The sequence below is a fragment of the Triturus cristatus genome, chromosome 1_1 (genome assembly GCF_964204655.1).
Source record: "Triturus cristatus chromosome 1_1, aTriCri1.1, whole genome shotgun sequence".
NCBI classification, from domain to species: domain Eukaryota; kingdom Metazoa; phylum Chordata; class Amphibia; order Caudata; family Salamandridae; genus Triturus; species Triturus cristatus.
In genome coordinates this window covers 9,947,967-9,963,303 of record NC_140579.1, presented here as the reverse complement: position 1 = coordinate 9,963,303, position 15,337 = coordinate 9,947,967, and the positions used below count along the sequence as shown (strand labels likewise).

The 15,337-nt window shown below is 48.4% G+C and overlaps 1 protein-coding gene across 2 annotated transcripts in view; it reads left to right on the top strand.

The window, feature by feature from the left end:
- The window catches only part of LOC146869113 (E3 ubiquitin-protein ligase TRIM39-like), a 73,888-nt gene extending 59,352 nt beyond the window's left edge, over positions 1-14,536 (top strand). For both annotated transcript variants that reach the window (XM_085609599.1, XM_085609739.1), the window contains one exon: positions 13,283-14,536. In XM_085609599.1, the coding sequence (XP_085465725.1) occupies positions 13,283-13,800 (518 nt within the window). In that variant the 3' untranslated portion in view covers positions 13,801-14,536. The remainder of the gene's footprint in view (positions 1-13,282) is intronic.
- The last annotated feature ends 801 nt before the right edge of the window (positions 14,537-15,337 follow it).

Below are 15,337 nucleotides of genomic sequence, written 5' to 3'. Positions count from 1 at the left end.
GCCATCGAGATCCTCCAAAAGTAGATGGTCCAGTGAATTGTGGGAAACATAGTCCTGACCTCCAGCAAGTTTATGGTGGCTACCATTTTTTCCTCCAGACGTCGAAATATCTTAACGCTGCCCATACTGCACCCAAGGCTTGTTGGTGACCAGTCCGAGTTACTAAATGCTGTAACTCGAGGGAACTTTGCAGCACCTGCAACAGGCTACAGCAGTGGCCCTTTTTTTTTTACGTTTTGCGTCCGTTTTTGCACTAGCACCGTCTAAGCAGTAAACTCAGCCCTCCTGCTGCACCTGTTTCAGCACCAAGGACAACCAGGACAACTCCGCACCTGAGACCCGCATCCCCTTCCACGCAACTCAACCTGCAAGTGACCGATTGTCTCTAGTGCTTTTTACCATTGACCACAATGTGAAAGTTCTGTAGTATGGTATTGCACTCATTTATTTTTCCTTCAACAGTTCATTACTCCCGTTTAGGATAAGGAAGTAAGTGTGACTACAGGCACACCTTGCCACCAAAGCACCTATGATGCACAAGTCTTGCTCATATCGGTTACAAAGCAGTAACGCCAAGTAGGTGGAAAACCTTTTATTAGCATGCAGAGTGTGTGCGATTTAGGAGTAGAATCCGGGAGTCAATTCCTTGGTCCTGGAGAAAAGCCATGGGGACTCGAAACCTGTAGACCCATAGAAAGGAAAGTGCATTATAACCTGCACTTTCTACTTGTTCGTTCCATTTAATCATACCACCTAGAGGACAGATTAAAGTAGTTACCTACTAGGCAAGTATTTCGGTCGAGCCGAGTGCATGCTGTATTGGAGTATGGACTTGAAGCTCTGCCCACTCTCCGCCCAACTTTTCAGTTGGCTCCTGTTACTGTCCTTTCTAAATGGTATCTTTAGATTCGTCAAGGCTTTCTAGTCCCTCCTTAGTACTGCCTTTTCTACTTTTGTAACCTCCCATGAGGACTGGTCCTTTTACTTGCGTTTGTCACTGTGCAGATTTTTTTAAATCTGTGGGCACTATTTTCTCCTACCTGCTATTGCAGGCACCCTTTTCGTCCCCAGTACCTGTTCTGTTCCGTGTATGCCCCCGCCCCTACCCTTCTTGTTTTTTAATAACTGTGAACATTCTTCATCAGTGCGGTGCCAAACTGGTTTTACTTTAATTCTTGGGTCTTTTCCCAGCTGCTGCATCCCACTTTCTCTGCTCTCCCTCCTGAGCCTTTCTTTTCTCGGACGCGGCTCTCCAAACTCTATTTTTCAATGTCATATACTTTTAGTAAGGAGCGTGGCACAGGCGGTGTGTTGTGCTGCTTACCAAAAACCTGCAATGCTGAAAAAATAGAGGTTGGTGAGCTGTGCCTTCCTTTTCTCTGGCACAGTAGTCAAACTATTTTTTAAGATTGTACATAGAGCATATGCCAGGACACAATCCTCGGTCCCTCGTTTCAAAATTTGCACAGCTGACCATAAACCCATTTGATCATTTCCCTTTAATCTATAAACGTAGCCCCAGTACTCTGGATTTTGTTGAAGACACCCTCATCACGCAAGGCGTGCTTGAAGAAGCAACTTTGTCTTAGTCCTTCCCACTCTAATGACGCCTGATCTTGGCATGGCTACTGACCAGGGCTTGGCCCCACTTTTGCACATGCGGACTTGCACAGCAAAAGCAGTGCCTTTGTAAGTGTGTGATTGAACACAGCCACTGGCGGTATCCTTGCAGAGTAAAAATGGCAAGTAGGCACTAAGTAGCATGTCCACTGTGCTATGGCAGAGCTTACATGAGGTCAGCAACCAATGGGAGTCGGAGCGCTGACCATGTGGCAATCCCATGCAGTGGTTACTTTCTTTAGGTCTCGGCTAGGCAGCGCATGCGCTGTCTCGTCGAGAGATGCTGTATACAGTATAGTGGTGGAAGCTCCGCCCACTTTCCAGGCTTATTTGTGATTGGCTTGCATCATATTTTCAGCATTGTGATTGGTGCTTGGCTTGGTAATACTGCCGTCATTTTTTCCCTTCCTCAGCTATCAGCCCCTTTACTTCCTAAACAGTTTTGCTCCCCTGCCTCTCCCCGGTCCTCCCATATCTCGTGACTTCTTCGACCATCAACACCCCCCCCCCCCCCCCCCTCTGTTCGTGCCTTCTTTTACAGCTGCACTTTTGGTAAAAATGCAATAGAACGCCCGTAAATACGCGTCCTATTGAATTTTCAGTGCTTGTTTGCTTTTTGATTGTGGGTGCATTCGCACTATTTGTCTTGCATGCACGCGATGCCTTGCATCGTACGCATGCGTGACAAAACACCACACGCATTTACTGCTTGCCGTAGACCGGGGAACATTATTAGCATTGAAAGAAGGAGGCATTTTTTGTTATTTTCGGAGCGGTCTCCTCGTGCTGCGAAGTTCACGCGTCTGCAGTCTGTTAGCCCTTCTGTCCGCTCTCATCACGCCTGTGCCCTCATGTCAGCCGCTTCGCAGGTGTGTTTCTTGTACTCTTTCCTCAGGTGACCGTTCTTATCGCAGGTGTCTCGTCCTTTACATCAATATGCTTTGTCTCCACTCCTTCCTTCGAACCTACCCCCGGTAACAGGTGCCCCTCTCCCTGTTCACAGGTATCGGCCATGGTCCTATCCTCTCACTGGTGTCTCTTTAGCCCCTCCCTCTCGTCACAGGTGCTCGCCCTCTTCACAGCTGCACCTCTCTTCCTGCTGTACGGTATGCCTTGGTACCCCGCTGCTTCACCGCGCATCTGCTTCCTCATTCTGTCCGCAGGGTGCTCTGTGACCTGGAGGAGGCGGAGAGAGGGATGAGCTGCCGGCAACAGCCCCCGCCCCCCGGCGACAGCTCCCGATAGAAACCACGCTGCGGGTTCGGGCCATGGCGCAGACCGAGAGCCAGAGGGCGGCGACCATCAGGGCCTAGGTTAGACATTCACCGTCCTTCCCACTGCCCCTTGTGCCAGGATCCCTCCTCACTTCGTGGGTCAGCAGTTGAGGCTGCCGCTTTCTCAGGGGCTCAAAAATATCCTTTGTGGTAGCTTCGTTAGGTATGACCGTGTCACTCTGCTGCCTCGAACAGGAAACTGGACCCTGCTGCCTACCACTGCACATCCCTGGGCTCGCATTACAGATTCCATTTGAGCGTTTTACTCCCTGTTTTCAGGACTGCCTCAGAAACCACAAAAAATCTGATATGCGTTGTTCATTATAAACCTAGTAGTGGGGTGCACAGGCCTCAACTGCCATTCCCATGTGATGTATTGAAACTTATGTGTGGCAATATGTGGTTTGCAAACTCGCCCATGTCTGTCACCTGCTCGGAAAACGGTTTGTTTCTTCCTGTTCCCGAGTGATGGATAAGCGGCCCTAAGTTTCGCTTTTGCATCTTTATCATTTCCTTCACCATCTTCAAGAAGAAAGTGTCTCGGAAAGTAAATTGTTTGCCATTTGCAGCTAGTGTGTGGACTAATCATGGGTTTTTGTCCGATACATGCATTGACTGGATGGGAGTAAGCGTTGCTTGATGGAGGCTGATATTGTAGCTGTAAGTTGTGAGGTAGGGAATTCGCAGTATGTACATGTAACACACAGTAGTACATACCAGCGCTGTCGTGCACCAAGAACAGTTTAAAAAAGTGGCACCGGTCACCTAACTTCACCTTTAGGCTTAACGTAATTCAGTGCATAAATTAAGTAGGGAGCATTGCCCTGGTTAAGATTAAATACATGATTTAAACTAAGATTAGATCTGCCAGTCTGGTAATGACTTCATAATTCAGCCGACCTGCACTTGTAGTCGGTCAACTGATAACCTAGAAGGACAGCCTTGTATGTTAAGGCTTTGAAAATCTTTTCCACACGATACAGGTTCCTGCATCAGTCTCTGAGGCAATCGCTGTCATTTGTTTTGGATGTCTTTTATATGTCCCTGATGTAGGCGTTGGCTGTCGCCAATACGTTTAACATTAACTCCATACACTATATGAACAGTGCAGCGTTTCTGATTTGTGGTGACCTGGGTTATTTGCATCCACAGAACCAAGCTGCTGCCAACATTCATCTGTTTTAGAGTCGAAAAAAGGTCTTTTGTTGACCGAGTGACTGAATTCTCTTGAGATTCTGTCATTTTGCCGTCCAAGTTACTTAGGTGTCCAGTACGTCACATTTGTAAGGAGCCATCACAAACGTGGAGGCTTCATGTTTCATGATCAATTCTAAGTTCCTAAATCTGCAGATAGTTGCAGCTTCTGCACGACCGTCCTTACTTAGTACTGGCGTGTAAAGGAACTATACAGAGCGTGCTTCAGTTCACCAGTTTCAAGCCTCCACCGCAGTATTGATCAGTAATCCTCGCACTGGTACCCAGAATACCGTGTGAAGTCATTTGAGCTTTTTAAGGTGGACCCTGGTGGCAATATGCATGTTTAAAGGGCTCCTAGGAGAACTGGCTGTTGATCAATATCAGGCTAAGGTTTTACAGCTGTAACCATCTTTAGGTGCTTAGTCCAATGTAAAGAGACGTCTAGTTCTGACATGCCCCGGCAGTCCTCCTCCCACTACTGGCGATCCAGAGCCAATTTATTTTTGCTTCTACTTAAAAATTCTTATAAGTTAAGGGACAGTACGTGCAGGCCTCGCAGTTGCTTTGGCAGTCCATTATTCCTATCCTTTTGGCAATAGTCAGACTGCACTTCTAGATGGTTAAAGGACCACCAGATATTCACAAAATGGAAGGGAAGCGGAGGACAGCTCTGTGTGCCGACAACCCCCCTCCAAAGGGAGATTCCTGACATAAAGCTCGTGAGAGCGGTGAAACAGTCCTCCATAAATGGATAAGTAACTTGGACCAGAGAGCAGGTTTTTGCAACATAATCAAATGCAGCGTGGGATTATAGACAACGCATGGAAATCACACTTGTGGATTTCCAGGGTGCATTCCAGAGAGCAAGACAGTCACTCAGAGTCCCCCCACCTGCCCTCTGCTCTACCTGTACGAGGCTATGAGGGACAAAAATATTTGGCAGAGATTGTCCATGACATGTCTATTAGCAAAGGCCAGTCCTTTTGGTACCCTTCTTTAATGTGACCACAGCTATTGCCTAGTCACAATTGTCTTTATCATAGATTAGATTGGTAAATTAATTTGTGAATTCTCAAGGTGGCCCTGTGCTGACTTTTCTCCAGCTTTGTCATCCAGCAAGCAGGATCTGACATTACTCATGTGCTGTAGCTAATACAAGGCGAGAACTTTAGGGAGGGAGAGTTAGCCCACATCATTTGAAAGACTTGCAATAACTTTTGTGAGAACATTGAAATGTTATGAAAGGCCCTCGCAACGCTGGAGCGGGCTTTTAGTAGCCAGTAAAGCCCACTACGTCGGGCTCTAAGGCTGTATCAGCACATTGGAATGTTGGAGCTCCCTTGTAGGTCAGGGTTGATAATGGCTGGCTTTATAATGGCAGGTATAAGCCTTCTGCTCCAACAATCCAATGTTTTTCTTCATGTTTCTTACTTTTTAGGTCTCGGCGAGGCAGCGCATGTGCTGTCTCATCGAGGGATGCTGTATACAGTATTGTGGGGGAAGCTCTGCCCACTTTCTGCCCATTCTTTTGATTGGCTCAAATCTGAAATGCTGCATTCTGATTGGTTGCCGGCATATTAGTCCCGTCTCCTTACTGCCATGACGTCGTGTTTATCCTTCCATGGCTATCAGCCCCTTTACTTCAGCAACTCTTTTGTTCCCCTGCCTCCCCCTGTCACTCCTGCAGTCTGTGACTTCTCTGCCCACCACCACCCCCATCCACTTCCGTTCCTGCCTTCTTCGCCCGCATTTTTGTTTACAATGCAATAGGACTCGTGTAAATACGAGTCCTATTGCATTTGTAAATGCTTTTTTCATATGATTGGTTGCCTTCATTCACACTTTCTTTTGCCTAACCTGTCCAGACTCTCACATGCGCGCGATGCTTTACATTGTGCACATGCGCGCCTAAAGTCTTACTCTGTAGGCAGAAGAGCACCGCCTAAGTACGGGTTCCTTGTACTTCCATTTTTGAATAGTTGGTTGGCAGAACTTTTTTTTATTTTTATTGTTGCTTCCTGCTCAATGTTGCTTGCCATCCGCTGCTTTACTACACAACGCAAGCCTGCTCTGGAGCTGCCCGTAGCACAAACCGCGCCTGGTATCGCACTTCCCCGGGGCACGCACGGCCGAACCCAGCCTTGCCTGCTAGTCACACCCGCGGGGACTTCGGGCCATCGCTGTGACTTCTTCCCTGAGCCACACTTGGTCGAGGAACATATCCTAGCTGAGGTGTTCGGCCGCGGACCGGTGGATTATCTTTGGGGCCTGCGGAGCTGTACCTGGGACTGCTGGCTGGGAGTGCGGTGAGGAGGCGACCCGGGCCTGCCTGACTGAAGCCAGTGTCAGATGCGACTCTCTGCTGTGGAGCCGGGGCCTAAAGGGGGAGTTTGCGCTGCGGCCTATCCAGTTTCCCGCTCTGCGCGACGACTTGCCCCAGGAGGCCGCAGTGGTCTTCCATCAGGGACCGCCGCTCCTGCAGTTGTAATTATGAGCCCGGTGGGCACATCTTTCATCGTGCACCATTAACTACTCGTCCTGGGCGGATATTGCTCATGCTGTAACTGCTTTACTAGTAAAACTGCTGCATTACTATTCTGATACTTCTAAAGTCATTGCTGACCTGCTAACTTATTCATCTGATACTAAACACAGTATATTAATATATTTATAATACCAACTACTTCACTAAACTCATTAATATGCCGAGACCAATTGGCATTGCCAGTGCTTGTTTTAAAAGAACTGCGCTGACTGTACCATTGTTTGCAGTCCATGTCCCTTGAATCTGCGACCAGAGAAGAGCCCCATCACTTGTTGTTTTGGACAGAACGAGCGCTAGAAAAGCCAAGAAGTCTTCTTTTTTAAAAGCGAATTATGTATGAGTGGTTGTGTCGGTTGGTGCCTGGGTGAAGGCGAGAGCGTGTCAAGGGGCGATCAAATGCAAGTATAAGGAAGCGCAAGGGTAAATGGATTATTGACCGAGTGCATGGCAGTATGAATAGGTGAGTCATAGGATATGTGGGTGAATAAATGCTCGAAAAAGTGAGTGTATTGATGAATGATGCATGCACAGATGGATGAATGAACACCAGCTCAAACAGGAGAAGTTGCACGAGATGTCCCAAGTAACGTGCAAACTAAACAACAGCAACATTGGTATTTTGAAGCGTTCAGCTGCCAAACCACGCAGAAGCTGGCACAGTCCCTACATCCTTTTGTGGACGCAGAGTAAATTAATAATCAAATGTCCAAACACTCATGCGCTCTTTCGCCCAAAGCTCATTTAGCTTAGCCACACGTTTAGCATTCTTGGCTTGTTTCTTTGTGCGTTTGACAAACATTGCCTCTTACGTCCTTGTTTCATGTTTGCAGAGGCTTGGTGTAGAAAACATGGCTTGACTACTTATAAGGCCTCCGCTTGTTTACTTCATTCTATTTAGTCCATGCTGCACAGGAATCAAACTGGGACTGAATGGTCCTAAAACCGCTCTCAAAGCAAATCATTTAGGGATCTCTATGGAAGGATGAACCTGCTCGTTCCTCGTCACTTCCGATCTTTAATTTACAGTTCCTACTGCCTGCTCTGCCCAGCTTCATCGATGTCCTATGTGCATCACTTGGGCTTTCACACTCTGTCGCATGCTCTCTGTCTTCGTGCTACCTCTCGCTTCTATACGCAAATAACTCTGTACCATCTCCCGCTCCCTCTCGATCACTCACACACTTGCTCTCTCTCTCTCACACATACGTAAAACACATTTCCATTTCAACACCAATAGTTCTAACTAAAAAAAACGAATTGAGACCCATTGCATTGCAAATGCTTGTTTTAACCTTTCACTGTACACAAAATGGCCCCTCCTGCTCCTAGTCTTTTCATGAATAAGAGCAAACCACTCCGTGCTGCTGCATAGCTTGCAGGTTGTGGCACGCCCAGGTCCGCAGCGGGCCGGGATGAACCCTATGATGAAGCATGCCACCAAGGGGCAACCCTGGTGGGTGAGGGTTATACAAGAACGCCTAGCGCTTCCTCCTTGCCCTGCAGAGAGTCCGCACGTATGAAACGGACGGGCTCTGTTATCTGAAGGTATTGAACAGTGTGCCGCCTCGGACAGTATTATGGCTCCTGCAGAGTGGGGAACTGTGCACTGTGCGTTGTACAGCAGAGTGCCATCTAGTTCTGTGTGCTCCCTGCCTAGTACAGTACACTATTCAGTACTCTCGTGTCACTCGTGTTGTATGCGGTCTAGTGCCGTCTAGCGCTGTATTGTGTCTATTGCAAAGTGTACCTCCTGGTACTGTGTGCTCTCTCGTGCGTAGTGTTGTGTGAAGTTTAATAATGAGAGATACCCAATACAGTGTAGAACATTGTACCTTCTTATTGCTGTGTGTTGTAAGACTGACACAGCTGGTGCTCTTCCTTTCACACTAAAGAAGTGCCGGTGCTCTTCCTTTCACACTAAAGAAGTGCCGGTGCTCTTCCTTTCACACTAAAGAAGTGCCGGTGCTCTTCCTTTCACACTAAAGAAGTGCCGGTGCTCTTCCTTTCACACTAAAGAAGTGCCGGTGCTCTTCCTTTCACACTAAAGAAGTGCCGGTGCTCTTCCTTTCACACTAAAGAAGTGCCGGTGCTCTTCCTTTCACACTAAAGAAGTGCCGGTGCTCTTCCTTTCACACTAAAGAAGTGCCGGTGCTCTTCTTTTCACACTAAAGAAGTGCCGGTGCTCTTCCTTTCACACTAAAGAAGTGCCGGTGCTCTTCCTTTCACACTAAAGAAGTGCCGGTGCTCTTCCTTTCACATTAAAGAAGTGCCGGTGCTCTTCCTTTCACACTAAAGAAGTGCCGGTGCTCTTCCTTTCACACTAAAGAAGTGCCGGTGCTCTTCCTTTCACATTAAAGAAGTGCCGGTGCTCTTCCTTTCACATTAAAGAAGTGCCGGTGCTCTTCCTTTCACATTAAAGAAGTGCCGGTGCTCTTCTTTTCACATTACAGAAGTGCTGGTGCTCTTCCATTCACATTACAGAAGTGTTGGCGCTCTTCTTTTCACATTACAGAAGTGCATGTACTCCGTGCATTGACAGTAGAGGCTCGTTAATTTTACTAAAGTGTGCGTGTTCTAGTCCAGTGTGTCCCTAGCATATCTACCTCAAAACACACTGCACAGGGAGACTTAAAGGTAATCCGGGAGACCTCAAATGAGGCATCTGGTTGCAAGGGCCACAGGAGCACAGCTGGTTTGTCGTCACCCAGGCCGGGTGGGCTGGGTCCGGAGTAGATAGGTCAGCCGGCCTCTGTGCGTCACAATGGTCTTAGTGGTAAGGGATAAGCAGGTTGCAGGGACGATCTCCGGACAGCTGGGGCGCTCACGAAGTGGGTCTCGGGAGTTCTGGTGTCCCAGGACTACTGCTCGTCACCATGGCAGTTGGAGTCCGGATTGAACTCTTAGTCTTGGTTCAGGTTGCAGGGGGTCCGGTACCCCAGGTATTGGTATGGCACGGCACGGCTCCAGTAGGTCCTGGGGTCCTCTCACTAGGTATGGGGACAGGTCTGACTCTCAGGAGCTGGTGCACCGCTGCTGGTTCAGTTGCTGCGTCAGTGTTGTCGGGAAGATGCCAGTTGAGAAGCTGGACTCTGCTGGTTCGGTGCCCATGGGCTGCAGGAGAGTGGCTCATCCATTCTGCGCGAGGTGTTCCGAGTTTCTCGGAGGCTTCACAGCAGCAGGGTGAGACCGCACACCACAATGGTCGACTCTTGAGGCAGCAGGCAGGGGTTTGTGCCAAAATTCTGCAGCAGGGTCTCTGTTCTGAGGTCAGCAGCTCTTCTTTTGCCTGTCGAATCTGACGTTAGGGTCTCTGGAGCAACCTAAATACTGCATTTAGGGGCGTTACAGGTAGTAGCCAATAGGCTACTTACCTTTAGGGTGCCCACCTCCAGTGGGAAAGGGCATAACCTAACCCGTGGTTGGCAACTTTCCCACAAAGCAAGATAGAAACTTATTTGGGGCTCACTTATGCTGCCTGAGGGGTGGTGTGGTGAATGGCTCGGAGTGGGCACACCCCCTAATCTTACTAATTCTCTCGCCTGTCCTCCCACTAAAAGTGGGGTAGGACAGGGGGGTCGGCATCTGCTTCTAACAGCAGATGGCCTGGGGTATACTTCAAAGGCAGAAGAGTCTTTGAAGCTTTCCACTCCGCAATGCAGTTCCTGCTTGGGGAGAAGGTGTTATCTTTGCAAGCTGTGTTTCTAGCCTCGGAGAGCCGTGACTCTCTTCCCATGAGGTCAGAAACCTGTCTGGTAGTGGCAGGCTGGCTAAGGCTAGTCATACACCAGTGCTGGTAGGTTTTCAGGGGGCGACCTCTGTGTACTTGATGAGATATTTGGTACCAAACATCTCTGGGTTCAGTGAAGCCATCATGGTGCTGGGGAACGCGTAAGGACGAGTGTCCAGCCCATGACCTTGGTATGGCTCCCCTTTTCGCTTACAATATCCAAGAATGGAGTTTGGTATTCTAGGGTCATATCTGCTCAGACAGATATGTCCACACATTAGGTATAGTGCACCCTGCCTTAGGGGCGACTTACCTATATCTCATCCGGTGCTGTGAAGCATGACACAAAGGGCTGTTTGCCGTGTTGACTGTTCAGTTTTCTCTGCACCAAGACGCCCAGCCTGCAATGGCAGCCTGCAATGGCTTTGGTGAGGGGTCCCTATGGTGGCACAATTCTTGCTGCTACCCTTGTGGACCCTCTTCAGTCCCAATGCCATAGGTACCAGGGGTTCCCTTTACTAGGGTCTTTCAGGAGTGTCTGAAGTTGTGCCAATTGTGGTACAGCTTTGTGAAAGAGCTCTGGCACTGGGGACCTGGTCGGCAGGGAAAAAGTGCACTTTAATTCAAAATTACCTCATGTTCCAGTAATGTGTACTTTTCAGTGTTGTGTGCTTCATAGTTTAGTATTCTCGCTAGTGTATAGTGCTGTTAAACCAGTGTGCTAGCAACTGTTGTGTGCTCTGTAGTTCAGTGTTGTGTAGTGCACATGCTAAGATAGTAATTGTATGTGCCCGGGTTAGGCCCATTTAGCATCGATGCACATTTTCTTACATTGCCCTCTTTCTGCACAATTACATGTTACTGTGACCTTTGGCGCATATTCACGTACGTGACCATGTTGAATATGTTTCTCTGAAACTGCTTTGCTTACACATCTAGCTTTGCACAACATTATCATGACGCCTCGAAAAATGAGTACAAGGCCTTTGTGCACTTTGTGCAAATGTCCTATCTTCATCAACTGGGCGACAGGGCTATCTGCCTACCCGTAACCACACTAATCCGCATGTACATCACAAGGATGCTTTTTATTATCGATAAAGGCGCATTGCTGCTGACCTCGAGGGCTCCCCGCATGCTGAGGCTTTGCCAAGCAGCTGCCTGCTATCTCCGTGTGGGGTGTCCAGTTCGTGGCCAAGACAGAGGTCCTACATTCTTTCCCGCCAGATAATGGGGCTGAATCATCCCGTGTGGGGATTCTTAGCTTTACTTCTACATACTCTCTAGGCGCACATGGAGTAGGGATTGCATAGTAGGAGTACGCCTGATTACCACTTTGTTTTAGAAGCCTGCATTTATACACTGTTTTAGCACCATGGTGGTACCATACCCGCTACTCATTATTTCGGTGCTCGTAACCCCTTTCATATACTTCTGTCTACTGATTATCGCACCACATGTATTCTATCCAAGAATAAAGTTGGTTCGAAAAATATATTGAAAACATCCCATTGTGCATTCTCTGTATATTTCTCTGAGAACAAGAGTGCATGAGAGATTGGCAAAGGGGGTCTAGATCTGTTATCACGATCCCTGATGGGTCAGGGTTGTCATGGTCAGTGGTTGCCAGAAACCATTCGGTCCCGGTTTAGGTTAGGGGGGGCTTATGGTGGCACTGTGAGCTAGCTGGTCTCCATGCCAACGTATACTACGGGGTGCATGAATCTGTCTAAGCGCTGCACCCAATGTTTGATGTCCACAAACGTGCAGATCCTACGGATTAGTGGGAACTACACAACAGTAAACTGCCTAATCCAGTGTGTTCACTGGGGCAGTGCACCGTTTAGTGCTATGTTCTACTTAGTGCAGTGTTATAGCTTGCACAGTGTGTCCTCTAATGCAGTCTACCATATGGTACAGTGTAATACAGTGTGTTTTCTATCACCTTGTGCTGCTAGTCGTGTTTTGTCCACTGTACAGTGCTGCCCCAATATGTGAAGCCATGTAGTATGCTTCATGAGTAGTAATGTAGTATGCTTCATGTGTGGTATAGTTTAGTATACTTCATGGTGGTTGTGCGGTGTAGTGTAGTATGTGTAATTTATGGTAGTGTAGTGTAGCATGCCTTGTGTGCTGTAGGGTAGTTTGGTGTAGTGTCATGTTTGGTAGTGTGTTGTAATGTAGTATGTATCGTCTAGTAGTTGCTGTAGTGTAGTATGCGTCATGTGTGGTAGTGAGGAGTAGTGTAGTTTGGTTCATGTGTGGTGCAGTGATGTATTTGTAATTTGTTGTAGTGTAATGTATGTTTCATGTGTGGTAGTGTAGTTTGACTCGTGTTGGGTGCAGTATGCTCCAGGAGTAGTGGTTTAGTGTAACATGTGTCATATGTGCTAGTGTGGTGTAGTTGGTGCTAGTGCGTGCACATCCAAATGCTATGAATTAGCTGCATCCCCACAGATGTGGGGTATGTCCCCAGGGAACTGGTGTAATGTCCTCTATGTGAGGTTAATCCGTTTAATCTCCAAATATGAATAAATACATTCAAACCAAATGTTTCACTGGCATTGATTTATTCTTTGTTCAATACCTTTCTTTCTCAATTTAAACTCATTTGTAGTTTAGACACTACATATCCCAACATGCATTTCACTGGTCCCAATACATTTCGGCCGTTCAGGCCTTCATCTGGGGGCAATTAATGAGTATGTTTAGCCGCGTCTTCGAATTCAGGCCGCGTGTTGCCTCCCATTAGCTGGTGTGTGAACGGCCGAAATGCATTGGGATGTGAAATGCATGTTGGGATATGAATGAGCGCTTTAGTGTAGTGAGCAGATGTGGCTTAATAAATCATATGGAAAGCAGTAGTTACAGCCTTTATTTGTGTCACTAAATCTTTCATTCTGAATCTTTTCTCTGCAGTGATGGTGACTCTGGATCCTGACACGGCTCATCCTGGGCTACACCTGTCTGAGGGGCGGAGGCGAGTGAGAGACACAGGCAAAGTACAGCAGCACCTGCCGGACACCCCCAAGAGATTCACCTCCCTCTGTCCCTGTGTGCTGGGGAGCGAGGGGTTCACCTCTGGTAGACATTACTGGGAGGTGCAGCTGCTGCAGGAGGAAGTTGCATGGCATGTGGGGGTTGCAGCAGAGTCTGTGAACAGGAAAGACATCTTCACATGGTCACCTGAGGGGGGAGTGTGGGTTTTGGAGGGGTGGGGGGGTAAGTACGAGGCCCTCACCTCTCCTGAGACCCCTTTGTCCCCCCGTGAGAAGCCCCTGAAGCTGGGGGTGTATCTGGACTACGAGGGGGGGCGGCTGTCTCTGTACAATGCTGACTCCATGGAGCTTCTCTACACATTCCCACAAGCCCCCTTCAAAGAGAGGCTCTTCCCGTTCTTCTTGCTCGGGGGAGGAGCAGAGCTGAGACTGGTGTGAGCTGCAGAGACCTTCAGCCCCTCGTCCCTCCTGCCCACCCTCTTCTGCAGTGATAACAATGTAAGGGGAGAAGTCTCTTGGGAGGGACCCAGTTATTAGGATGTTTATTTCAGTTTCAAAGGGCTCCTTTGCCCGTGCAGTCTGTTCAGCGCCCCCATCAGATTGTTCTCATGGTGGCAGATATGGCGTCTCCCAGTAAACAGGCAGCCCTGTGAATTGTTATTATTAACACATCCTTGACTCCGTATTACAGGACTGACTTATGTCCTGCAGTTTCCAGCTCCTGCACGCTGCCGCAGCCCCTCCGGGTCTCTGCGATGTATGCATTGTTTGTAGTAGGGCTCTGTTTACAGTGTGCTGGGTCATAGGTCAAGGAACAGCCCTGCCAAGTGCCAGTATCTTGTGTTAGACTAACACTATTTGATAAATTCTCTGAGAATTATCACACAAATGTGGGCACTTGACGGGGTTGTTGCAGCTCCTGCTCTCGTTCCTTTCGTAAAATTGCTGTTGTCCCTTAAAATAAAGTTATTTGAGCAGCAACGTCTGTGGCCTTCTAGCCTAAGCTGTCCAGTGTCCCTGTGGCAGGGAACTCTCAAGCCCCAGAGCGCAACACACCATTGGCTTAAAAAGCCACGACTGACTGAACATGTTACAAAGATATCTGCATCTGTCGTGGCTTTTACCAGCTGCAGCCACTGCTGACGTTTACACATTATAAATAAAGACCAGAACTCCGAGGATGCAAGATTATTGAGCATGTAACAAAAGGGATGTAACTAACCTTGCGCAAGTACTCCTGGAGCACAGTCAGTTTTGTTTTTTTACTGTTTGATTTTTTATATCACATAGCAACAGAGATACAGTTTACATTGTTAAGACGTCACATAATAGAAACCATAGACGTGAAACATCAAATATCCCGAAAAGTAAGAGAAGGAGTGATGGGAGAGAAGAAAAGCAGTCGAGAGAAGGAGCAACGGGAAGGACAGAATAGATTGTCCGGTAGCCGCGCCACTCAATGGAGCCACCCTCTCACCACATGAGGGAGTTAAGGGTCAGTGCTCTTACTAACCAACCAACCAAAGGGGAAAAAAGTGTTTTTTGCAAGGGCAGTCGTGGGAAAAACTCATGCAGATGTATGAGCAATCTAAGGGAGAAATATTTGGGTTAGTCTCGGCCAAGAAGGGGGGCGTGGCCAAGCCGGCAGCGAAGATGGCCGCTAGCTAGTAAGGCTCATAACATCAGCCTGGCCCAGTGGCAATTTTTCCCCGGAACCAGCCTCACAACTTGCACCGAAATCACCGTCACGGACAGTGAAAGCGGCATTGGTGCTGTGGCCCTGCTTGCGGAGTCCAGCCCTTGATAGACCTGGGGAATCATTTCGGAGCTTGTGGGCCGGGCCTGCTGGCGCGGCTCTTGCGAGCGCCTGGGCGGACCCGCACTGAGCGGCTGCCCGCGGTTGCTCATCGGACCTGAAGCCGCCACCAGCGAGACATTGGGTGAGTCGGGCGGTGTGCCTGTGTCCCCCTTTGCC